Source organism: Balaenoptera acutorostrata, chromosome 3 (genome assembly GCF_949987535.1).
Source record: "Balaenoptera acutorostrata chromosome 3, mBalAcu1.1, whole genome shotgun sequence".
NCBI classification, from domain to species: Eukaryota; Metazoa; Chordata; class Mammalia; order Artiodactyla; family Balaenopteridae; genus Balaenoptera; species Balaenoptera acutorostrata.
The window spans coordinates 167,352,209-167,378,819 of NC_080066.1; the positions used below are offsets into that span (position 1 = coordinate 167,352,209).

Genomic DNA, 26,611 nt, shown 5'->3' on the forward strand with positions numbered 1-26,611 from the left:
TAACCTACTTTCTCTGTTTATGATCACAAGCATGCTAATATGCTAATAAGTACTGCCTGCAAAGAATTTGGATGACATGTGTTATTCAGCAGCTTTTTGGTTTAAATTGATTGCCAATAATGACTAGCAGCTTCAATGATCTAGTAGGGAGGAAGAACCCTGCAAAACCTAACGATGCTACAACAGTCTGTTCCGAAGTTTGGCTTTATGAGTTGTTAGGAGTCCCATGTTTTTTTTGTGTGTGTGTGTTTTTTTTGTTTGTTTGTTTGTTTGTTTTTGTTTGTTTTTTTCTTTTTTGTTTCTTTTTTGTTTGTTTTTTTGTTTTTTTCTTTTTTGTTTTGTTTTTTTCTTTTTTTGTTTTTTTTGTTTTTTCTTTTGTTTTTTTGTTTTTTTCTTTTTTTTGTTTTTTCTTTTTTTGTTTTTTTTTTGTTTTTTTTGTTTGTTTGTTTTCGTTTTTCTTTGTTTTTTTCTTTTGTTCGTTTTTTTTGTTTTTTTCTTTTTGTTTTTTTTTTGTTTTTTCTTTTTTTTGTTTTTTTTTGTTTTTTGTTTGTTTTCGTTTTTCTTTGTTTTTTTCTTTTGTTCGTTTTTTTGTTTTTTTCTTTTGTTCGTTTTTTTTGTTTTTTTTTGTTTTTTGTTTTTTCTTTTTGTTTTTTTTTTGGTTTTTTTTGTTTGTTTGTTTTCGTTTTTCTTTGTTTTTTTCTTTTGTTCGTTTTTTTTGTTTTTTTCTTTTGTTCTTTTTTTGTTTTTTTCTTTTTGTTTTTTTTCTTTTTTTGTTTTTTTTGTTTTTTTCTTTTTTTTGTTTTTTTTGTTTTTTTCTTTTTTTTGTTTTTTTTTGTTTTTTTCTTTTTTTTGTTTTTTTTTGTTTTTTTTTGGAGTCCCATTTTTTGATGGTAATACTGCACTGATTCTAAAGGAATATGCAGCAGTATGGGACAGTGAGGCAAGAAAAACATAGAAGTTATATAGTTAAAGTCTAAAGTCTTTAAATAGTTAAAAGTCTTTATATAGTTAAAGTCTAAAGTCTTTAAATAGTTAAAAGTCTTTATATAGTTAAAGTCTAAAGTCTTTAAAGTCTAAAAATTTAAGCTATTAATTAAAAAACCTCACATAGTTCTCAGCTATCAGATATCTGTGTGTCGATTGGGAGCAGATATCTGTGCATGGATTGGGAGCTTTTAGCTTTGGAGTGGTTTTTGTAACTCTGTTTACAATAAAAAGGACAGAAGAGCGTGTTACATTGACGAGGTCCCGTTCTTTCCTATGAGCATAATCTTCGCTTGTCCATGAGTCTCTTGAATTCAATGTCTTTCTTTAAGGTGAAAATACTAACTTTGCTGGTTTCTGAGCAGGAGAGGTGCTATTTCTCCAGTCCTTGTTTTGAGGGGTTTATGATGTTACAACCCCTCACTTCTCCCTTAAGAGAGGATGGCATTGGAGCGCCGAATACCAATGAAATTATCAGCGCTGAAAGACCTTCTCATAGCAGCTCTACACACGTCTTTGTATTCGTCGTCACACAATCTGGAAATGGCCTAGGAAAGTCAATCAGGTAGAACATAGGTATAATTAGGGGGGGGAAAAATGTTCGGACCTTAAAAAAACAAAAAAAGCATCATTGATAAGCCACACATCTACATTCGTTTAGATAGTTCATAGTTACTGCTACTTTGGATAGCTGATATCTACACTAACTGACAATTCCCTAAGGTAATAACCTTTAAGGGCTATGATTAGATTGCTGGGGCAAGGGGTAACTTGCCCTAATAACTTAGAGTTACTTAAAAATTGGGTTCCTAATGATAGGCTCCTAATAGCAATATCATCTGTTACCTACACACGTGATCCTTAAACGTAATGGACATACACTTGGGCAAAATCAGTGTTTACTCAGCTATTCAACTTCTATTCAGTTTTCATTAGTTATTACATACTCTAAGAAAATTTTAATCAGGTAGGTATGTGCTGAAGGTAGGAGAGGTCTAATGACAAGCTCTGAAAGGTGCTATTTCACTTGCACATAAATTATGGTAGAAAAACATCTTATTCTAAAGTACCACCAAGGTACCACAGAAAGTATCCATTTTAAATGTGTTCATTTCAGTTGTGAATTTTGCTGTATACCCACCAAAAATCATAAGCCATAAGTATTACTTTGTTCCATGTACGTTACCATTTATATTAAAAACTCATGTACTTTCTACAGCCAGTATCTGAATCCACATTATACCTTCCAAGTATAGGTCTCTCAGGTTAGCCACGGATGCTTTGTCTAATAAACTCATGGGACTGAACTGTGATACACATACACACACACACACACACCCACACACACACACACACGAACTGCAAGCTGAGTAAAAAACAGTTAAGAGGGAATTCCCTGGTGGCGCAGTGGTTAAGAATCCGCCTGCCAATGCAGGGGACACGGGTTTGAGCCCTGGTCCGGGAAGATCCCACATGCCGAGGAGCAACTAAGCCTGTGCGCCACAACTACTGACCCTGCGCTCTAGAGCCCGTGCTCTGCAACAAGGGCAGCCACTGCAATGAGAAGCCTGCGCACCGCAATGAAGAGCAGCCCCCGCCCGCCGCAGCTAGAGAAAGCTCGCGTGCAGCAGCGAAGACCCAATGCAGCCATAAATAAATAAATACATTTATTTATTTATTCAAAATATCAAGACAGTAGAAATAGTCCAAAACATCAATTATTAAAAAAAAAAAAAGACAGTTAAGAGTGGTAAGTAGATTATGTAGGTACATATGATTAGGGATACAATTTTAAGAAATTATTCATGTATGGTTATATGTAAGTGTAGAGGTTCAAATGGAAAACCATTAAGAACAGATTAAATATGATTTAAAGTATTCTGAATTATGGTTACAGAAGAGACAATTTTTTTTTTTATAATGTGGGATCCCTGTATAAACCACAAAAGACACAGGAAATATGATGCCAACGGGTCAATAAGCTCTTCAAACTGTTAACAGCTTTCCATTTTCCTAATCACTGCTTAATATAATTTAACTACAGATGTGGCTTCAGTGGCTGACAGAAAACCCCAGTTAGTGACTTCACAGCCTTACCTTTAAGTTCTGTGCTCTTTCTTCGCTAAGAGGAGTGAATAGAACATTCAGGTTGTTGTCATCTGCTAAGGAGCGAAGGTCAAAGTAGTATTTGGCATACACACTGAAAGGAACATTAATATTAAAATGAAGTAGCTCCAGGCAGTGCCTTTCCATCTCATTCCTGGGGGAGGAGGAGAAGACAAAACCAACACAGGACAATTTCAGTCAAATGGGCTATCTTCAAAAATACCATTCTGAGCTACTAGGATGGCTCTAAATACTGTTCTGAAACAAATAATGGCTACCCAGCTGGATTAATACCCTAATGTTCAAACAAGGTACAGCTATTTGTGGTCCTTTCTGCGTCCCAGCACTTTGAGTCTGGGACAAGGGGGAAGAGGTTATGGCCCTCTTATGCACTCATGCTGCTGACTCAGGGGCTCATTCTTCAGAGTTCCATTAGTGCAGCTGTACGAGTCATGCTCCACACTCACTCACAAGGCCCCGCTATAGTGATCAGATGAAAGGAATGATGGATGCTGTTTATTAGCTCTGAAGAGCTTGCAGACATTTGCACCGGGCTGAGGACAGGAAGGGGCTCACTGAGGTGGAGACGAGCCAACACAAGGCGTGGGCACATCACCACGGCAACCAAGGGATCCCTCGAGAGCCACTGCTATTATCTCTGAGGGGGGAAAACTCTTGAGGCAACAAGGATTCATCTCAAGTAAATAAATAAATAAGCTACATTCGATGGGAAAGGGAATCCCCCCACCCCCACCCCGTGCATGGGGCTGTGTCAAAGGGCATAACGCAAGTTTCTGTTCACCTTAAAACCTTACTAGGGTGAGTTGTCGTCACCATGACAGGACAGGATGCACTTTTGAAGCTTAGGAAGGCAGTAAGATTATGTCTCAGCTAGACTAAACCCACTTTACGACACGACCTCTGATAGAGCAGTTGTTTCCCCCGGTGTTAGGAGAGCAGCCCAGAATGTTCAGACCTACCGCCCCTTGCCAGGACAGACTGCACACGCCCACAGAGGACGAATTCAATGAAGTGGGAAAGTAGAGTGCTGGGAGCAGGCTTCTGCTATATGACCATATCCAGCCATTTGCTTGCCAAATGTTTAAGTAAATAAATATAAAATTAGAGTAAATCTTACCACTTTCCACAGCAATCACTTTAGAGAGTTGATTATATAAAAATGATAAATACCCAAACAAACATGCAAGTGGCTTATTTTACAATACATTTGGTTTCTTGGTTTTAAAGTGTTAATATTTTATCCATTGGATAAATCAACAAATGCTCCATGTTCTCCTGTATGGAGAGCAGAGTATGAGCAGAAATGAGGTTTCTCATTTGTTGAACTTTAAACCTAACTGAACCTACTTCCAAAATTCATTTCCTGTTCATTGCCAGAAGTCGATAGCAATGTAAATCAGATAATGTTTTGATAATCAGCTAATCAGGACTTAATTTACTACAGGAATAAATGCACTTCACGATCCCTTTTATATTTTCTCCACTAATACATTTTAATTGTGTGGAAATACAGTACTTCATAGGATTAACATGTCTATTAATAGAGCTTTCATCACTGAAGAAAAGCATTATGCCTACAGAATATGCATCTTCTGTGTTTTCTGCTGTTCTTAAATGGCTAGGTGGCTGAAGAGCCTACCACTTACAGGCGCAGCAAACTGTCTGAACGGCAGCTGCTCAGTTTAACTTACTCTTTTGAAGGGAAATATATATTTAACAAGACACAGAGATGTTAGAAAGTTTTAAGGAAAAGCTGATAGACAGCAATTTTTCAATTCAGACTCAAAATGAGACCATTACAAATAGTAGTCAACAGCAGAGGGATGAAACAAATGTGTATTAGACACTTTGTTGTAATGCTTCCCAACTCCCAAAGATCATAAACAAAAGCAGCCTATTATAAACATAACTCCTGGTGATTCTCCGTTCTACACAGAAAAGCGTTGTTTAGAATTAGTTTCTTCATAGCTGGACAGTGCCGCCAATGCTCCTGGGCTCAATGTCTGTGAACACCCACACGTTTCCCTGCATGTTCTCGGATGTTGTACCTGGAACCAGAGCCCCAGTCAGCTCAGTTGCAGATTCTGGGAAAATTTCAGCTGCCATCATGGCAGGGATGGTGTTCACGATTACAAATTTTCCTTCCTTCAAGGGACCAGTTTAAAGACTGATGATAGTGTTGGTCAACGTCACTTTAGTTTCTGCAACTTCCAAAAGTACTTCTCTTCATTTCAAATTCATTATCTGCTGTTACACTGTTCGCTAAGATCGCTACCAGCAATATCACCATGACCACCTGGTTTCCATGATCACCAAAGTGGGCATTTTCACCAAAAGCCACTTTGACAGCTACTGACAGTCACCGGTCCCTTCTCTTAGTCACAACTTTCCTCGCTTCAGCTGTAAATATGCACTTTGGTAATTGTGAATTATCCAGAGTAAGGGGCAAAGGTAACAAAAACAAACTCTTGCCCCTGCCTGCCATCTTGATCGGCCTCTGCTGTCCAATATAATCAAGAGGTGTCCTTTCCCATTTTCCTGAATGCCACCCACAAAGACAGGTTCACTGTCAAGCGGGCACTTCGAGAGTCTGCTGGAATTACCTCTCTGGCTCATCCTGCTTCCCACCCTTGGGGCCCTTCACCAGAGCCAGATTGGAAGCCTGGCGTTTCATGCCCATGTGAGCGTGCCATCCGTGAGGAGAACCTGCCTAGTTAACTCAAGGCCCCACAAAGTGCCGCTGTGTTTGCTGAGTGCCCTGGGTGAGGCCCCAGGGATGCTTCCCGGACTACCTGAGAGGTAGGTGTTTCCTAACTCAGCAGACTTTAGGGGAGGAGACAGGAACACAGGGATCTGAAACCTTTATATGTGGCTACCTGTACATCCTAGTTTCTGTAACAACAGAACCTCAGATCAAAAGGAGAAAAAGACCAGCAAAAGCAAATACACAATGGGTGACTCAGGTTGAAATTAGAACCTGTCAGTAGTCTAGAGGCCCTAAGACCTTAACAGTGGCCACTTGCTGCAAAGACCAGGCATGTGCCCCTTAAAAATGGACTGGACCTGGTAGACAGCTTTAAGAAAGCTGTCAAGTTACTGACTGTACCATGTTGTTCTGGTAGTGAGCTTGTAAAATGTTTGGCAAAAACCACCAGAAAAATAATTTCAATTTATCAAGCAGAATATTACAACAATAACACATCAAGACCTACCAATTAATGAGGGGAAATACAAATTGTTATACTACAGCTAGATAGAAAGAAGTCTGTAATTTTATGTCTATTTCAGCTCTCTGCACAAGGTAACCTTTCTTAAAATGTAACATTTCTTAAAAATGTAAACTTTATGAGAGCAAATGAGGTATTGGAAAATGGTTAGAAAGTTCACGGTAACCTTACAAACTCACATGTCCTCAACTGTAACGTCCTCGAGGATCTGGCAGTAGTCCACATCCCATACAGCCTGATCGTCCCAAAGCTTGGAGGCAAGAAGAATGGCTCCCAAAACAATTCTTTTCCAGTTAGTGGGGCACATGTCGATCTCAGCATAAGTTAAAAGCCTTTCTAAGTAAACCTGCAAAAGTAGAGCACTGATCTTTGATTTTAGTTCAGTTTAAGTGCCGTGATAAGAATTGTTAGGAATGACAGATTTCATCTCTTTTTGACACCCCTTTTATTCCTAGGTTCTACAAAGACTTTGCTCAGCCAAGCCAAGGCCAGAGGCCAGGTCACAGTTGTAAGTCAGATATTTCTGTTAGTCTGATATTTCTACTCTGCCCGTGTGAATTTCCAACCCAATTTTGGTCACAGGAATGAAAGGACATCTCAGCAAAGGGCATTCTAAAGACACGCATTGTGTTATTACCTTCCCACTTGTCAAGGGCAGCACATACAGCCCAGTGTCGACTTCAACTGTTCAGTAAATGCTTGAGTGCCTATCACGTGCAATGTTAACTACAAGACTGGTGGTGGTTGCATGGCGATTTTACATAACGCTTGAGTGTGTAAAATTCTGGTCAGACTGAGCACATCTTTACCTTCTCTTCAGAGTCACCAGTCCTTTTGTGGCATGAACTTGAAGATAAAAACTGGTGGTCAAGAGAGCCTCCCAGTGGCTGCTGCGTGGCACAGCAGGACAGGCAGTCCAAAGGGGCTTGACAGCTAGCTGGCAAGTATTCCCATATTTTAGTGCCTTTTTAAGGAACACACATGCATACAAAGGGTAGTCCTTTTCAGATCCCCCATTTTTCACATCTCCATTATCATTTCATTATTCATTTCTGTCTTACATAATCTGCAGCTTAGTCAATTCTTTTGGTTTTAAGGTGGGAAGACCTGCCTGTGTCTGTATCCCTGGGGCTCCTCTAAACCTGCCGGTTTGTGAGATGATTTCATGGTTTCTTTTACATGTATCAAATGTCTACCCTACAAAGAACTGGATGGAGTTAACAGCTGAGCAAAGATTAGAGAGGTAAGCTGTGATTTGTTGTTACCTCTGTAGAAGAGTGTATATGCCATTTGACAAAAAGAAAAATGTCCAGTTTTTAAAGAGTCTGTTTCCTCTCTGAAGGGTTATCAGATTGACGGCTCAGATTCGCCCATGCCCTCCAAACTCTACTGTGTTTTCAAACACGGGTATTGAGATTATATGTTCTTAGTGAAATTCGGCTCCCATTCCCCAAAGAACTCAGCACTCTCTAGTACCCTAAGAACGACTCTCCCCGCAAGGTTCAACTCTCTACTTTATGGGACTAATCAGAGGCACTGAAACGACACTGGCAATCTCTCAACTTCCTCTCACCTTTGTACTGGCAAACTTGGTACACGTGCCGATATTCATTTATCCCACTTGCCCTCCTGTCTCGGAGGAAGCGAGATTTCTTTCTTTTCACTGAAGCTAACTCTCCTATGAATGCAGTTGATCCCACCTCACTTCTGCAGAGCACTGTGCCCACAGTTAGTCTCTTTTTGAACAACTTCTCCCTCTCTGTCAGAGGCTTCCTCCAGTGGGAATGCTTCCATGTCCCCAGCCTGTCCCCCACTGCCCCTAGACGGCGTCCTCAGGGCTGAGGCCAGCTCCTCATCTCCCATCCTCTCCTTAACCCACTTCAGTCAGCCTCCTGCTGCTACCACTCTACAGAGACTACTCTTGCCGTGGTCACCGGTGCCTTCACACAAACAACCCAGAGCTCTTCGTCCCAGAGCTCCACTCCCCAGGCCTTCCCTCATAAATGAAAGAGCACTGCCACACGCCCAGTCGCTGAGACCAAAAACCTGCACTTGAGTGTATCCTGCTCCAATCTGTTAGAACTTCTTGTTATCTCTACCTTCACTGGTACCCTGACCGCTTTTCTGTCTGTCACTTCTGACTTGTATCGCTGCCACTGCCTAACTTCTCTGCCTCCCAACAGACTACAGTCTGTTCTCCCCAAAGCAGCCAGGAGAGCCTCTTAAATTAAGAGTACTTTATGCGCCTGCTCCAGATCTGCCAGAGGTTTCCCATCAAACAAATACCTTCTTCCCGTGGCCTGCAAGTTACGAGGCCCTGTGCGGTAAGGCCTTGTCCTTCCGTGACCTCATCACCTATGCTCTTTCCCTCATTCCCCGCTCGGATCACAATGGCCACCTTGCTTTTCCTTGAACACACAGAACAAGTTCCTGTCTCAGAGCCTTGCACTTGTCCCCTCTGCCCGTAATGCCAGCGTACCTGATCTTCCTCAGTTCAGCCAGGTCCTGGGTTCAAACATTACCTCTTTAAAGAGGCTCTTCCTGAGCTTTCTAGTACGCCCCTCTAATCACTTTATCCCTTTACCTTGCTTTCTCTTCATGGTTTTGACCACTACTTGAAATAGTCATCTCTTAAAAAACACTCATTAAAAAAAAACACTTATACTTTGCTATACACCTGAAACTAACACAACACTGTAAATCAACTGTACTCCGATAAAAAAAAAAAAAAAAAAAAAATTACGTCTTCCACACTTGCTCCATAAAGGCAAGAACTTTATTTATCCAACTTGTTCTCTCCTCCACCCCCCACATGTAGAAAAGTGACACAGAGTAGGTATTCAGTGACATGGTATTTATGACATGAGCAACTTCTTGGTAGCATTTAGCGTTTGGACCATACTCTCCTTCTTGAACCTCTCCTGGTGCCTCTTAGGGTTCTCTGCTGGGTTTCCTACCACTGTAGCCACTCCTCTGGGGATCTGTCCCTTAAGTGCTGACAGTCCCTACAGATCTATCTTCTACCCACTTTTTATTTTACATACTTTCTCTGCATTTGAACAGCTACACTTAATTCCCTCCCTCTAGCTCAGATTCATGCTCCAATCCCATATATTCAAATGATTACTAGACACTGCCATTCTGCTGTCTCGCAGGTACATCAAGCTTAACTTGTCTACAAAGAAATGCCCCTCTTCCAACCCAAATACTCTCCTTCCTGCATTTCCTAGCTCTCCATATGCAAGCACCATTCCTGCCTCTCTCAAGCATGTGCTAAGCACTCCAAGTGGCCTGTAGCTCCAAGAAAAGGCCTGTGTCTGATCCAGTACCCACTGAGGGGTCTCTTTTCAAAAGGACAAGCTTCCTGTCCTAAATTCTGCCTTGATAGGAGCAGGCAGTGAGTGGCCTAAGTATTCCTTCCCTGCAGACCACGCAGCTGACTTTCCCCCCTACAGGTTTGCTATAGGGAGGAGTAAAACAATCCCAACTACCTCTCACTTGAATATGATTTATTATTCAAATGATAAAATCTTACCATAGGAATTAGGAATGGATGACAAAAAGGTCCTTACACAGCTGTAGCTTAGCAGGCTAACTAGAGTAAAGCCTTCTGAAGTCCTACTGGCACCCTAGTCCTGGGCAACTTCACATGCAGGCAATAAGAGGACAGCAGGGATGGTTAACACCATTATCCATTACCCAAGGAACAGAGAACTGAGGGCAGTAGTTCTCAATCAGGACACACATCAGAACTGCCTAGGCAGTACAGTCTGGGACTCAGCTTCAAACTACCCGGAACCTGTTTCTGCCTGTGGACCAGAGCGTTCAGTTATTGCCCCGCCCTACCACCACAACATGCGTCGTCTGTGTGTGCACTGTGCGTGCATGTGTCCCCTCAGGTGTGGAAGGAGAAACCAGAAATCTCTCCTGCTGCCTTTAATAGCAATTGTTTTGTGATGAGAAAAGCAATGGCAACATTTTAAATCATAATGATTATTAAAGCTCAAATGTGTATACTTTACTTTCTTTTGATAGCTTTCTCTTAATAAAGTTCTAATGATCATTTCAGGAACCTACTTTCATTTGGGAAAAACAGGACCATACCATGTGTACAAGACAGAAATTTCTACAGATGCTTTATGAAAGAAAAAATATCTTACCAAAGTTACTACTGCACATTCAGCAGTTAGCAGTGCGGCACTAAAAAGAGTACGAACAAATCTGTAAATGAATTCGTGTTCAGGATCATGCTCGAAGTATTCCTCTGGAATCTTTTCTCGCTGAAAGGAGAAAAAATGCAATTTAAGTATCCATGGAAGAAAAATACTTAAAAGTACCCTTAAGATAGCAGTCTTCACACTTGGGCCCACGTGCCCCTTAAAATAATTTTGATTGGGTGACATGTCTTGTAGTCTTTTAAATATAAACAATGGGATCCTAAAATACCACAGTGATCCAGTATTCACCACCATTCATTAAAGAAAAATACAGGCACAACCGCAGAGAATTTATGTATTTCCACGTTCCTCCCCACAGAATTCTAACCAAATGTAAACTATTGGGTTGGCCAAAAAGTTCATTTGGTTTTAAGTACAAATAAAAGACACAGTTTTCATTTTCACCAAGCATTTTATTGAACAATATATTCACTAACCAAACAAACTTTTTGGCCAACCCAATATTTTTAGGCTCAGAAGTCTTGCTGATCACCATATGTCATACTTTTCTGTCATCAACTTTGAAAACACATTCCCAGTGTCCTGTAACCATAAGGCTCTAAGAATGTGCTGTCCTGTACAGCAGTCGCCAGCCACGTGTGGCTACAGAGCACCCGAAGAAGTGAATTTTAAAACTTTGTCATTTTAATTCGTTTAAAATTTAAACAGTTTTCTAATTTTCTTCTTACAGGCCTTATCATATTAGGTTTATTTACAAATATTTATATTGTTTGATGCTAGGGAAAATCATCCTTTAAAAAGATACATTTTCTGTTACTTGGGTATGTTTACTTACCTGCTCACTATTCATACAAAGTGCAACTCGGTTCATATCCATCAACCCCTTAGACAACACGCCTTCGGGAAAATGACTAGACACAACATGGCGTGGGGAAGAAGACTTAAAGGAAGATGAATTTGACTTCGAGCTGGAGGAAGTAATTTTCTTCTAGTAATTAATTTCAAAGCAAATCAGCGTGAAATAAACACAACTGTATAAGAGAAAAATACAACTTCAATAAAACTGACACTTACTGTGAGTGGATGTAATCTCTCATCAAAAATATCCAAGGATCTATCTGCAGCTCTATAAAATAAGAATGTGTATTTAAAAAATTAATTCAGGAGTTACTATCTTAGTAAAATATCTGCTAGGAGTAGAGAGAGGGGTAGAGGAAGCTTAACCTTCAACAAAGCAAACAGTTTTATCAATTCTTCTCCTGGATTCCACCCTTAGAAAGGTTTCCTGACCTATTTTTACTCAGCACATCAAGTTCTGTGAAATCTTTTCTACAACAACCAGCCAGAGTTGCCTCTATAAGCACTGACCCTCCCTAACAGGCAATGCTAGTAAACCAATATATTTTCACTCCTCTAACCTCACACTGGAATATGCAAGAACATTTTATAAAGCAGTGGTGGTGGGCAATAAATTCTTCTAACTTCAATGAATGTGAATATGAGATTCATGGTTTTTTCCCGTTTTTTTCTCTTTAGTTCTGTATATTCTTATTGTGTATTTCTTCTTGTCTCTTTTAAATAGTTTGAGTTAAAAATGTAATTGTCTTTTTATTTTAAAAGAAACCAGGCTTTTTAATTTAAAATTTCACCACACTAATACACTGCGCTCATTTGAACAGCGGTTCTCTAAATGTGGTCTGCAGGCCTCTGGGATTCTCCCCTATCCCCTCCTTCAGGAGGCCCAAGAGGTCAAAACTGCTTTTATAAGAATACTAAGACACTACCTGCCCTTCACATTGTGTGACATTTGCTATGGATGTATAAAAGCAAAAGTGGGTAAAACTGCTGGTTTCTGAGCATGAATCAAGGCAGTGGTACCAAACTGAATTAGAAGTCATTCAATTATTCACTGCCACTTGCAGTTAAAAATCTGCTTTAAGAACATCCTTGATAAAAGAGTAAAAATTAATAGTGTTCTTAAACCTTGGTCCTTCTTTTTAATATTCTGAATAAGTGGAAAGTATGCATTAAGCACTTTTACATACTGAAATATGGCTGTGTTAAGGAAAAGCACTTGTGACTTGGCGGTAAGTCATTTTTTTCATAGAACACCATCTTTATTTGAAACACTTTTTTCATCGAACACCATCGTTATCTGAATGTACAACTGACACAGTCATTCTTTCAAAAATGAACAAAGTGAGCCTGTCACTTCAAGGAAAATAACTCTAAAGTTATTTGTTGCCAATGATAAAATTCAAGCCATCAAGCTAAAAATATCAGGATTTTTGGAAAACTTCTACCTTCTATTGTGAACTTGACAACTTCTCAACACTTAAAAGACTTTTCTGGTAAGACTGGTGGTGATACCAATAACAAAAGTGAGTTTTTGACACTGTCTAAAGAAATGTGAACCAATACTTTCCAAATGACCAACGTATAATATTATAAAGTCAGGTACAGGTAAAAAGATCTACTCAGTATGCATGACAGATCAACGGGTATTAATTTAACATAGTATTTATTACAAGTTCATTGATATGATTTAGAATTCCATTTTAACTAATTTAAGAAACTAGCACATGCAGACTTTTGGTACAGTATCAAAGAATATACCAAATTATCTGAAGGCTTTAAAAATACATCTTTTTCCAACTATGTATCTGCAAGCGGCTGGATCTTCTTCATATTGTTTCTTCAAAACAAATGACTGAAGACAGAATAGATATGAGAATCAGCTGCCTTCTATTAAGGAGATACTTTTCTCTCAATATTTTTTGTTGTGGAAAATAGTTATTATTCATTAAAAAAAAATGACTTATGTTAAACACTGGGGTTCCCAATCAGGGGTGATTTCGTCCCCCAGGGGACTTCTGGCCATGGCTGGAGACAGTTTTGGTTGTCGTAATGTGGAGGGAAGAAGGTGCTACTGGCATCTAGTGAGTAGAGGCCAAGGGTGCTGCTATATATCCTATAACACACAGGACGACACCCCACAACAAAGCATTATCTAGCTCAAAATTTCAATAGTGCTAAGGCAAACCCTGTTTTAACATACAATGGATTTAAGTTTTTAAATTCTCAATTTCAATTTCTAATACAGTAAATTATCAATATAACCCATATAAACAAATACTCTTTGGGATGCTCAGTAACCTAAGAATTAAGGGTCCTAAGATAAAAATAAATGATTCACTTCTATATTGTAATAAAAGCACTCTAATAATAAAAGCTTATGCCAGTAACATCTATAGTTATTACCTAACACTAAACTTGATACCTTGTAAATTAATTAGCTGGAATAACAAGATAGGTTTTAAAAGAGCTCACCTGTTCTTTATGTGGTAATATATTGCTAAGGTCATACTGTGGAGGAAAAAAAAATACATTGTAATAACTGATTTTTATCATATCAGGCCTGAAGACAGTTTTAAAAAGGGGTTAGCAAGGAGGGAAGACCTTCCAGAGGCCCAGTGGCCCCGAAATCCTCGAATTCAGAACAGTACCACATGGGTGCTTTCCCCCTTGTTTTAGGTTCTTCAGCTTTTAGCAAAATTAGGAGACCCAAAATGCTAGATATGCTGTTAGAAGGCATGTTTTGGTTGATTATTATAATATATAAATTATTACATATTTCCCCTGTCATTTGTCCTTCTACCCACAAAACCTTCTGTCCTGTACAAGTTATATCTATCTATACACATGCTTAAATTTAAGCCATATAGTAGTTGTTTGTGTGTGGGGGTGTGTGTGTGTGTGTGTGTGGTTTTTTTGTTAGCCCCTGCATTTCAGTTGATTTAGTTCGCTATCCACCTACCCATCCGTTTTCCATTATTTCCCTAAAAGTAAATAATAAAAGTGCTCTATACCAAAATGATTTAAAATCACTTTTACATAATTACTAGAAAATTTAATAGCAAAATTTTATAGCCACAAAACTGATGATAGGTCTAGCTATCCTGAAATAAGCAGTGCTAATAATACAGCATAATACTACACAGTATACTATTAATGACAGGTATTTCCAAATTATTTTAAATAAAGTATTAATGAACAGATAGATACAAGTCCTTAGGTAGTCTTTTTTTCTTTTTTTAAAGACAATTTTTTTTAAAGCAGATATTCATTTTAAATTATTTATTTATTTTTTGGCTGTGTTGGGTCTTCGTTTCTGTGCGAGGGCTTTCTCCAGTTGCGGCGAGCGGGGGCCACTCTTCATCGCGGTGCGCGGGCCTCTCACTATCGCGGCCTCTCTTGTTGCGGAGCACAGGCTCCAGACGCGCAGGCTCAGTAGTTGTGGCTCACGGGCCCAGTTGCTCTGCGGCATGTGGGATCTTCCCAGACCAGGGCTGGAACCCGTGTCCCCTGCATCAGCAGGCAGACTCTCAACCACTGCGCCACCAGGGAAGCCCGGTAGTCTTTTTTAAGTTACTATATTCCTAAGTTATTCACAGATGTTGTATATTAGGCAACAAAGGGGTTCTCTGGTTAAGTTATATGCTCCCCTTTGTTCTCAGTGTCTAAAATGAAACTCAAAATAATTGAGGGAAGGCAAATCTGAATTTTATAATAGGTCTATAGAATCTTAGCACTTGTATAAAGGCCTGTAACACCGTTAGCATCAGAGATGGATACTTCTATAGTGCTTCAAAGTTTCATCTTCAAATGGATTTTAAAATCACAGCATTAGAAGTTTTATGATGGAAAGGACCACTGAACCGTAGATGACATTTAATTAAACAACCCATTTTACAGATAAGGGAACCAAGGTTTAAAACTGACTTACCTAAGGTCCCACTAATTATCAGAAGCAGTTCTCTTTCTCCTGCCCTCTAACCAAATAGTGGCTCCCAAGCTCAGCTGCACACTGGGATCATCTGAGAAGCTTTAAAAACTGCCTGGCTTCTGCTTCAAGATGTTCTGATTTAACCGGCACTGGGTATGACTTGGGCATCAGGACTGTTTTTAAAGATCCCCAGATGACTGCAGCGTGCAGCAAAGTTTAGGGATGAATGAGTTAGGGTTAAGATCGGAGAATCACTCGGGATGCTTTTGTCCATATAATCATGCTTCACATCATTCCCCATCTTGTCAGAAGGTGTGTGTCCGTGGGTGAGAGAGAGAGAGACAGACAGACAGACACACAGACACTGTGTCTTGGAGGCGGGGGCAGGCGGGTGGACTTTGTGCATCCAGAAACATATATCTTGAAAAGTTGCATAAGTGATACTAATAAGGCTCACCTACCCCACTGAGAACAACTACCCCACTGAAAACTAAGCCCATGATAAACATTTTCAAAATCATTCCTAAAAGCCAATTGGCCCTATTAATTTTCTCAGTAAACCTTTATTTCACCAATAATGAATGTGATGAATGATCATTTTTAAAACTTAATGAGAGCAAATTAAAATTTACTGTACTTCCAAAAATTAGACTAGGTCGGGAAAAAAAAGGATGAAACCTACTTGTCTGAGCAAGGTTAATCTTTTTTTTTTTTTAATTTTATTTAATTTTACTTATTTTTGGCTGCATGGGGTCTTTGTTACTGTGCGCGGGCTTTCTCTAGTTGCCAAGAGCGGGGGCTGCTCTTTGTCGTGGTGCGCGGCCTTCTCACTGTGGTGGCTTCTCTTGTTGCACAGCACGGGCTCTAGGTGCGTGGGCTTCAGTAGTTGTGGCACACGGGCTCAGTAGTTGTGGCTCGCGGGCTCTACGGCACAGGCTCAGTAGTTGTGGCGCACGGGTTTAATTGCTCTGCGGCATGTGGGATCTTCCCAGACCAGGGCTCGAACCTGTGTCCCCTGCGTTGGCAGGCAGATTCTTAACCACTACACCACCAGGGAAGTCCCTGAGCAAGGTTAGCCTTCAAAGTACTTTTGAATTATATACTGGACATCAGACTCTTTTGAATTCAAAAGAAGCTGCGACTCTAGCCAAAGTAGAGTGGTTTTGGTACCCACAGATTCAGTGTCTTGGCTGAATAAAAACATTCAGTGATTCTGTGATAAGTGCCCAAACTCAGGACTTTAGAGATGGGGCTCAGTTTTTGCTGAAACATGATTTGACTGCAACTATTATTGTAAGCAAGAGAGGAAAGTTACATTATTATGACTGTGAACTTGCTGTCTTTAATTAAAGTAGAAGTTACTGATCATTTAAATAGCTAAAAAAAAAGCTGGCACATTAAAAACCAATTAAAAATATAATTAGCTTATAAAATTAAGACAACAAATAAAATTAAGGATAAGGACATTAATATTTTCAAATAGCATTTCCCAAACTGTGTTCTGGAAAATCAACATTCATATCCTAAGGAGATGTTAATGTTTCGTGGACAACCGCGAGGGAGGAGGCAAGAAGCTCTGCATCCCGTTTGGTTTTTTTCTCCTAAATAAGCTTGAAAGGTTCATCATTAGGGTGTTTTGAAAGTGCATCTCCAATTGTGGACTATGAGGTGCTCCCAGAAATTAAAGAACAGTTTCCATCATCATGACACTGTTCGTGTCTCCTTAAGTATAAGCCTGACCACAGCCATGTTTCCGAAACCTCACCTCTTTTCTTGTTCTCTGCTGTGATTGATACAGTGTGTTGGAGATATATTTATATATATAAACAAAAATTAAATGTGTCTATTAAGTTAAAACCTCAGTTGAACAAATTTCATCTACAAAGAAATTAAGCTTGAGTGTGTATTTCTTAAGACTGGTTTGATATATTCTCCCCCTCTCTGGGGGACAGGAAGGAGAAGTAAAATTTCATACAGAAATAGTGCAGGAAAAAAAAAAATGCACAGTGGGATAAATCTGACAAAATCCAATTAAATTTAAATGCAGATTCGCTTTGGTGCCAGTAGGGGACAAGCTGTTCCTTCTTCTAAGAGTAGCTTCCAAAGTAGTATACATTGTTTGAGGACTACAACTCATAAAGAAATAATTTTTTCTAGAAATAGCCAATAAAAAGTACCTCTCTTTCTCATTATGTTCAACAATGGCTTAACAACAGAGATGCGTCAAATAAAGATTTATACTTTTTCTGGGATTTCTTATTTGCTAACTGGCTTTCCCTTCTATCATGCGCTCTAAGATTAAAATGGAAACTGAAAATTCATATTTAGGTCCTTGAAATCAATATATAGTTGACACCAGTTTTTTAACCTGATCACTGAAAAGGACAATTCAAATGAATGAAATTATGTATGGCTAGGATGCTTTTAGCGATAAGGGGGTCTGTCACTCAGCCCTTGGCAACCTAGTTGTACTCACCGTTTTATTGTGGTTCTAAGATTAGGCTGGCTGACTATGCTGTCATCTAGAAATATTGTTGAGCATGAGTTATACTTTTTAGTAAGCTGCCCTGGAGATACCTGAAGGGGAAGGGAAATAGAAGAAAATGTCACAGTAAGTTAAACCTATAAAGTGTTTTTTCCTTGGTTAAAATGTCAAACGATAAAGCATTAAGATTTTTCTTACACTCCATGAACTGCCTGAGTGTGATGTCATGTGCAGCTCTATGGGAAACCTCTATACTCTGACTTCCACAGACGAGCTTTGAGAAATGGGTTATAAAATGCTGCCTTGATATAGTACCTATAATCAAACCTGGCAAGCACCTATTATAAATTACCTTTATAATAATGTAAAAAGTTTAGAATAAGATTTCAGGGTTTTTTCCTTAAGCAATGAAATGCAGCTGAGATTTCCTATTTCTATTCATTTACTACAATAAAACGTAATGCTTTCTATAATACCGATGTAGGAGCATTTCACTGCAATAAATGAACACCAATAATAAACGTATTAGTTCGGGAGACAGTGTGACGAAACAAACGTTTTCGAATCAGAGGCTGGGCATGCCAGGGCTGCTCTATCACTAAAAAGCTGGGGGCCATAAGTCTCTCTGGGCCTCAATTTCCTTATCTGGAGGACAAAAAGGTACTGCTTGAAGATTCTCTCACATCCAAAAAAAACGGATAAAACAACTCTGAGAATTTAACTTCTCACTTCATGTTTAAGTAAGACTGCCATTACATTACTCAAGTGAGAACCTCAGAGAATACTTGCCATTCATTTCAAACTTGTACTAATTCGGTTCTACGTGTTATTTGACACTCCTGCCTCACCCATGCTGCTCTCTGCCTGCAGTGCCTTTTTCTTCCTCCTGTCCCAGCAAGCTTGACCCCATCTTCCTCTAGGATCCCTCTGCCAGCAGGCACACCACAACACTTCTCACTTTCTGCACACTCACACGTCTAATTTACCAACTGTTCCATGGTCTCAGCTGCTTGCATAGTACCACCCTCTTTAGTAAACAAGCTTCTCCAGGTTAGGAAGATTCTTCTCCTACCTCCAGCTACTGAGCACAGAATCTGGGACAAATTAGGATTCAACAAGTGTTTGAGAAATTATTTAAGATCAGTTACAACTGGAGGTAAATCTTACTAAAGATACAAATTCGTGAGAATTTATCTACAGTGGTGTTGGATAGGTGACAAAGAACTTTTTGAGACCCTCTAGAGAATGAACTATCTTTAAAACACTTTAGAAGTATCCATTTATTTGTGAAGAGCCCATGAACACGGCAATAGTCAAATACTAAAATGGCCTAAACTATGTTAGGACAACTCTCTTCCTTAAAGTAAGGCCAATAACCAAATCCCAATCACTGAAAGCCACTGGAAGGAAGAGTAGCATTCTTTAATACCACAGAATACAAACAATTTTAAAGCTGGGTTTTGTTTTTGGTTTTTGTTTGTTTACTAATTCAGATGAGCCTTCCTTCCTCCTATTAATATAAAACAGTTTTCACCATGCTGTCACACTCTCCCATCAGTGTCCGCCACAAATACATGAAAGGTGAGGCAGGGAGAAAATCTAGTTGATGCTTTTGAAAATACAGAGCATTTAAATAAAAATTGCCAGTATCCAATCATCAGAAATATCCAAAGGGCATATATAAAACACCATTTTGCTTGTTTCAGATGCTTTATGCAAAGCCACTTATTCCTTATTAACAAAAAGTTCTAGATGTAACATATTTGAAAAGTATCACTATTTGGAAGACTAATTTCTCCTTCAAGTTAGAAATGTTTTAAACTAAAACTCTGATATGGTCCTTAAGCTATTTGGTTAATGTGTAATTTTAGAATCTCAAAAAACAAGATACAGCATGAAAAATGAAAATTCACTCATTCAAATACTTTGATTCTAAACGAAGCAGGTTATCTTTTAAGGTCACTACTATTAGGGTATAATATGACATACACTACACGTAATAAAAGTCAATTCTGACCAAAACTCTATATATATGAGGGGAATAAAAATAGTAAGGAAATGTACCAAAATATAGACTAGTTGGTAGAGCTTTGGGTGCTATTTATCCTGTTTTCCTCTATTAAAAACTTTTTTTTCTATTATGAATGTATATTGATTTGTCTTTGGAAATATTACTGCTAAAACATTTAAAATTTTTAATTAGATGTGGTCTATAGTCCTACGGGGGCTCATTTAACGTATCAGCAACTTACAGTCTCCTGGCTCGATCCTACAAAAGAAACACTTCCACAGGCCTACTCCTGAAACTATTCAAACTTTCCAGCATCTAGTGTTCACTAAAGGATGGCAGAATTGAAGCCTCTGAGCAAAGCCTAGATATGTTAGCTGCCAGCAGATTACTTTCCTCTCATCTTGCTTGAAAATTTAAGATAACTGTCCTTTATGATTAAAGCCTTACCATTGCTGGCTCACAACCTCAATAAACTGCACTGACACACATAAGGGTATAAAATGCAAATACAAAAAAAAAAACAACAAGTAGCAAAAAACACTACTGACAGTTTAATGTTCATAGGTATTATTTCAATTGGTCACTGAAGAAGAGTATTTATCTTCATTCAGCACTAAGGACAAAATACATGGACTTTTACAATCTTTATAAGGGGAAAGGTTGCTTAGTAGACTTCAGGTTTAATGGTGAAGACTAGAAAATAATCATACCTAGGAGGCTAGTAAGTAACAACCCTCAAAGCTTATCATTAAAGGTCAAGTACCTGTTGAAATCCCGCCCCCACCCAATGACTCTTCCCATTGTGCCTACTGCCTCTGATTTTAACCCATTAAAAGAATAAAGCTGGAGAGAGCGAGAGTACGAAGCGCGGCAACCCGAGTCATGGCAGGACAGGCATTTAGAAAGTTTCTTCCCCTCTTTGACCGAGTATTAGTTGAAAGAAGTGCACCCGAAGTTGTAACCAAAGGAGGCATTATGCTTCCAGAAAAATCGCAAGGAAAAGTATTGCAAGCAATGGTAGTAGCTGTTGGATCAGGCTCTAAAGGAAAGGGTGGAGAGATTCAACCAGTTAGTGTGAAAGTTGGAGATAAAAGATAAAGTTCTTCTCCCAGAATATGGAGGCACCAAAGTAGTTCTAGATGACAAGGATTCTTTCTTATTTAGAGATGGTGACGTTCTTGGAAAAGATGTCGACTAAAATAAGTCACTATTGAAATGGCATCACGTGAAGCTGCCCGTTCCCCCAATGGCATCACGTGAAGCTGCCACTGAAGTTCTGAAATCTTTCATCCTGTAAATAATTTCCGTGTTTCTTTTATAATAAAGTAATGATATCCAAACTAATGATATTCAGTGTCTCTGAGATTTAGTTTTCTCTGTATTGATTTAAACATTCCCAAATAAAAGTATATAAATGAAAAAAAAAGAAAAAAAAAAAGAATAAAGCTGAAGTTCACTTTTTTCTTCCCCCTTTTCACAAGTTTTGGATACGTTTATTAAGAATCAATGACTTTGGGCTTCCCTGGTGGCGCAGTGGTTGAGAATCTGCCTGCTAATGCGGGGGGCGCGGGTTCGAGCCCTGGTCTGGGAAGATCCCACATGCCACGGAGCAGCTGGGCCCGTGAGCCACAATTGCTGAGCCTGCGCGTCTGGAGCCTGTGCCCCGCGACGGGAGGGGCCGCGATAGAGAAAGGCCCGCGCACCGCGATGAAGAGCGGTCCCCGCACCGCGATGAAGAGTGGCCCCCGCTTGCCGCAACTGGAGAAAGCCCTCGCACGAACCGAAGACCCAACACAGCCAAAAATAAATAAATAAATAAATAAATAAATAAATAAAATCAAGTAAAACTTTAAAAAAAAAAAAAAAAGAATCAATGACTTTAACTGAAAAATCTGTAATACTCCATCTATGTTGCACATTAATGGACAATATGGTAGGGTGAGTGGTTTGAATAGAATTCATACTCAAGGCCTTAGTAGAAAAGTATAATATTCTAATTATAGGTATAATCAAAAATATTGTCTGAATTAATATCGTTAATTATATTCAATTAAACTTCAAACTCAGAACCTATATTCAAAGAATAAATCTAAGTTTGAGTAGACTGACCACAAATCTATTTCCTCTCCCCCTTCTTTCAGATATCATCTCATTAGAATTAAAGGCATTTTTTAAAAAAGCTATACATAAGACAGGATAAACAGCAGATGATTTTGAATGTTTGAAAGGTGAAAAGACTAGATAAAGGAGTGGTAACTGACATGGCAGAACAGAGGAAGCACAACCTTGGTACCTACAGAGAGTGACTAGGACAGGAACAAGAAAACCAGTTTGTCTTACAGAACCCAAGGCAGGCTCAGAGTTCAGAGGCGTGGTCCCCAAATCCTTGCAGTGAGGCCCATCAGTTAACGAGTTGTCCAAGTGATGCTTCCAATTAGATCTTAACAGCCAAGGACCATCACACGTTTGAGGGAAGCCCCCAACACATAAGAGATCAAAACAGGAAGAAGGAATGGGACTTCCCTGGTGGCGCAGTGGTTAAGAATCCGCCTGCCAATGCAGGAGACACGGGTTCGAGCCCTGGCCCAGAAAGATCCCACATACCACAGAGCAACTGAGCCCATGCGCCACAATTACTGAGCCTGCGCTCTAGAGCCCATGAGCCACAACTACTGAAGCCCACACGCCCTAGAGCCTGTGCTCCGCAACAAGAGAAGCCACTGCAATGAGAAGCCCACGCACCCAACAAAGAGTAGGCCCAGCTCACCGCAACCAGAGAAAGCCCACGTGCAGAAACCAAGACCCAATGCAGCCAAAAAATAAATAAATAAAATAAAATATAAGGATGCTTTAAAACAAAACAAAACAAAACAGGAAGAAGGAATTGATGGGAGTGATAAAAACTCCGGAGCAAATGAAAACTTGAAATTGCATCAGTGAAAAAAAGAATGACAGGATATAAGAGAACTCTATGAATTGAAAATAAGGTAGACAAAACAATATATTCAATAGAAGGATTAGAGCACAGTCAAGGAAATCTCCAGGAAGCAGGACAAAAAGACAAAATGCAAAGCAGGAGGGGAAAAAAGTTAGCGATCTTGTAAGTCTCAGACTTCCAACATCTGAATAATAGGAACCTGGAAGAAAAAAACAGAATAACAAAGAAACACACAAAAAAGGTCTATACCAAACCAAATTATGAAATTTCAAAATCCCAGGGAGAGGGAAGGTACTAAAAGGTTCCCGAGAAGGAAGGGATGGGGGAAAATGACTAAAATCGGTAATGTACAATGTACCATACAATGTCAACAGGTTTAAGAGCAACAGTGTAAATGAGAAGATGAGAGGGAAATGTCTTTAGAACTGCAAAAATTAGTTTCAACTGAGAATTCTATACTTTATCAAATAGAAGGAGTTTCAGAGAGGCTAGATCTCTATAAACTTTCTGCCCTTGTGCCCTTTTCCCAGGAAAATGTGCTCCAGTAAAACAAGGAAGTATAACAAGAGGGAAACAGAATCTAGGACATAGGGGATCCAACATAAGAGAGCAGAGTTATGTGAGATCCCAGATGACTTCACACAGATATCCCAGGAAAAGAGGCATAGAGCAGGCCTAGGGGAACACTAGTCTATATGGGAGTAGGAAGACAAAAGATTGGGGAAAAGTGTCTCCAAGAAAAAAAATGGAACAGATGTGGCTTAGTAGACGGAAAATAGTTTTGATAGGCATGTGACAAATGTTAAAACATTTGGGGAAAAAAATAGCTGTTAGAAAACAGGCAAGTGAATATAGTCAGGAAATTAATTCCACAGAAGAAATGAAGAATGTGAAAGCAGGGAGACCGGGCAGGGAGCTGCTTACTGCATTTGGCTGTGTGAGATCACGTTGGCTAGGAAAAGGGGGATTGGGTTATCCTAGAGAAGTGCAGAAGGGCTCCAATTTCATTAATATTGAAGAAAAAGAATGAAGGGTGTACAAGGAGGAGGCACAGTCAGAGAACTATATGGCTCAGCAATGCACAATATTTGCAGAGTCGTAGTAATGTAAACATTGATTCTGATTTAATAAAAACTGATACATGTTGAGGGAACACAGGGAGGGAAATAACATCATGGTGGACTGAAGAAGCTAAGCTTTCACCTGCTATGACAAGAAGTCAATGGACAGTGCTAAAAATTAACTTACCTGTCATACTTTTATTACTTTGGTTAAAAAATAAGATCAAAAAAAGAAGGCAAAAGAATTTAAGGCAGATCTTTATACTACAACCATATGAGTGAAATTTAACTTAAATGTCAGAACCCTTAAAAAATGGGCACTACTAAGTCAAAGACTTTCCTGAATACATTTGATAATTAGGAAAATAGAGATTTAGAAAATCTACAAAAAAGAGGTCCATGCTAACAGTATTGGATCCATCATATTTTTAGGAATCATGGCAGACATATTTTTAATTCAAACTATTAATTTCTTAACTTTTCAACTGTTTACTTACATGGTTTAAATGGTTGCTCTTCCGCTTTTGCCGCACTAAGAATAAAAAAAATTAACTGATGAATTCTGATACAAATGCCATAGAAAAATAAAAGTAGTCACTAATTATTTGATGGATTACCAATAACACAATGAGATAAAATTCCATTCTATTTTTTAAAATAATTTCCAACAAAATATATAATTTAAATCACCCAGCAAGATGAGTCCTATAAATAAAATCTAAAAACTTAGTTTCACTTTTTTGACCTAATAGATATTCTGTATTAGGTACAAATGAAAGACTCCCCATTTACAAAAGAAAAGGACAAAGCAAGTTAGGCCAGGTGAGAAACTTAGCTAATAAAAAAATTTACCTGCTGCATAGCTGAACTACTAGCCAGGAGTATTTTCTAATGCTTCATTTACACACAGCTTACTTTCATTACCACAATCTACAGATGACAACTCTAAGAACCAGTTTCTGGCCAGGCACTCATCTCCGAACGCACCAGTAGCTCTGGAAGCATCCTGAACCACTTAATGGTAACCTACTCAAATACCTTACTGAAAAAATACACAACTGGAAAGTAACCTATGTTAAACGTAAATTTTAAAATGAGTGTGCTGACCTAAATGAACATGTCTACAGCACACAAAACTGTTTTGCTCCAACAAAGGCCAGAAGAATAAAAGCCTGAAGAGGGTCTTAGGCCACACTCTTGCTCACATTGCCTCCTTTAACTCCAGACAGGCATCACAGGCACGGATTCCTTAAGGCTGAAGAGAGAGACAGGCATGGGACAGCTTTTCTTTTACTGTCTCCAGCGCCCCTCTACATGTGAGCAGCTCATGGCTCTGGAAGAAACTGAGAAATAGAGCAATCCTAACCAGAAATGAGTGGCTCAAGTACACACACGAGAAAAATGCAAGTTAGAAACCCCAGGAGCTTCCAGGTTGGTGAACATGTAGTACCCTTGCAGAGGGCATCAAAGCTCTGTGCCCTGTCCCCATGCCTGGCCCTATGCATCTCTTCCATCTGGCTGTTCCTGAGTTATATCCTTTTATAAAAACCAGTGATCTAACGGAAAAACACAAAAAGCAAAACAACAACAACAAAAAACCAAACCTCCGTTTTTTATGGTGCTGCATCACTTTAAATATTATGGAATGTTCACTTCTTGTATTCCTGCTCTCGTAATCAACTCAAAAACTTGGTCACGTATGGCTTTTTAGCAAATAAACTAGGATTTAACATAACATTAAGGAAGACAGGCAGGCAAGCAGGAGTGCAAAAAATTCTACGGTTCTGATTCTCATCTTAAAACAAGGAGGACACAGGAAATTTATATGAGTTTCACATGCTGAGGATAATCTTCTGGAAAACCCCATATGGCATGTTGCTCTTATTACCCTGGCACAGCACTACATTGGGATGAGAAAGTTTTGAATAGCTTAAAAGTTCTGAGTAGCATAAATCTGGATGTGAGATAGGCTTGTCTGGTTGAACACTGTGTAAAACAGGGCCAAAATCACAAGGCTCAATTCCCATATATAATAACTGATTTTTCTGATTTGATCAAATGAAAACCTAACTGTGACCTAAACCCTATCATTTGTCTTTAACATATGTGCTCTTCGGAGCAAGGGGAAAAGGACAAAGTAGCATGGAGAAATAGACCACATCTAAATCATGTGGCCAGTTGACTATGTTGATAAAGAGGTGGCAAAATGTATAAACAGATAGTCTAAGTGTTCTCCTCCCTAAAACACTGACAACTAAAGGAAACTGTATCATCAACATATTAAAATAAGACAAGTGAATACATAAAAAAGTGAAACATTTAAACCACTGTAAGAGTTTTTCTAAATACCTCCTATAATACACAAAACAAAAACAGTTTTCACTCTTTTTCTCAGGGAAAAAAAAGCATTGTCTTACCAGCTGTTTGAGATTTGCTCAGAAAGATTGTGCTTGCTCTTGGGTGGTCAGAAGGGTTTGGTTCCAAAGCTAAGTCTGTAGAGGAAGAAGAGAAAAAGGTGTGGTGATTTAGTTGAGTAGAAAAATACATGATTTTAAAGATAGCTACACATTGATTGAAACCACTTTTAATAGTCTTGAGAAGAGCTTTTAGTAATGACAAAAAGGCAATTTTAGTAAAGGCACAATATAAAAATTCTATTGGGAAACAGCAAAATTGTAGAAACTCTCCATACATGTGGAATAAAACCATGGCTATGTCTTAGACTTCTTTAACTTGCACCTAAATAATCTATGCCATTTTTAGATGAATCATATATGTGACTCCCCTCCTATTGATCAATTAAAAATTCAGTCA

General features: G+C 39.0%; 2 protein-coding genes across 20 annotated transcripts in view; one reads left to right on the forward strand and one right to left on the reverse strand.

Moving 5' to 3' along the window:
- LOC130707493 (forkhead box protein N3-like) overlaps window positions 1–26,084 on the forward strand; it is a 336,087-nt gene extending 310,003 nt beyond the window's left edge. For 5 of the 17 annotated variants that reach the window (XM_057542173.1, XM_057542175.1, XM_057542171.1 and 2 more), the window contains 2 exons: window positions 5,673–5,910; window positions 6,794–7,130. In XM_057542173.1, the coding sequence (XP_057398156.1) occupies window positions 5,673–5,910; window positions 6,794–6,926 (371 nt within the window). In that variant the 3' untranslated portion in view covers window positions 6,927–7,130. Of the gene's footprint in view, window positions 1–5,668; window positions 6,520–6,793; window positions 7,131–7,158; window positions 7,279–7,435; window positions 7,582–10,407; window positions 12,004–21,279; window positions 21,324–25,022 lie in introns of those variants that run through there. The other 12 variants (XM_057542176.1, XM_057542177.1, XM_057542179.1 and 9 more) reach the window with 12 other exon arrangements.
- LOC130707494 (cyclin-Y-like protein 1) lies at window positions 1,024–26,396 on the reverse strand. 3 transcript variants are annotated; one of them, XM_057542196.1, is made up of 9 exons: window positions 26,215–26,396; window positions 24,295–24,329; window positions 17,779–17,879; window positions 13,847–13,882; window positions 11,591–11,642; window positions 10,499–10,618; window positions 6,518–6,684; window positions 3,082–3,244; window positions 1,024–1,532 (listed from the first exon to the last, which is right to left on the reverse strand). In XM_057542196.1, the coding sequence occupies exons 1-9, from the start codon at window positions 26,342–26,344 to the stop codon at window positions 1,416–1,418; spliced, it is 921 nt and encodes a 306-aa protein (XP_057398179.1). In that variant the 5' UTR covers window positions 26,345–26,396; the 3' UTR covers window positions 1,024–1,415. The 3 variants fall into 3 exon arrangements, with proteins under 3 accessions (XP_057398179.1, XP_057398180.1, XP_057398181.1); XM_057542197.1 differs by lacking the exon at window positions 13,847–13,882; XM_057542198.1 differs by lacking the exon at window positions 17,779–17,879 and having other exon boundaries at window positions 26,215–26,377.
- Window positions 26,397–26,611: the final 215 nt, after the last annotated feature.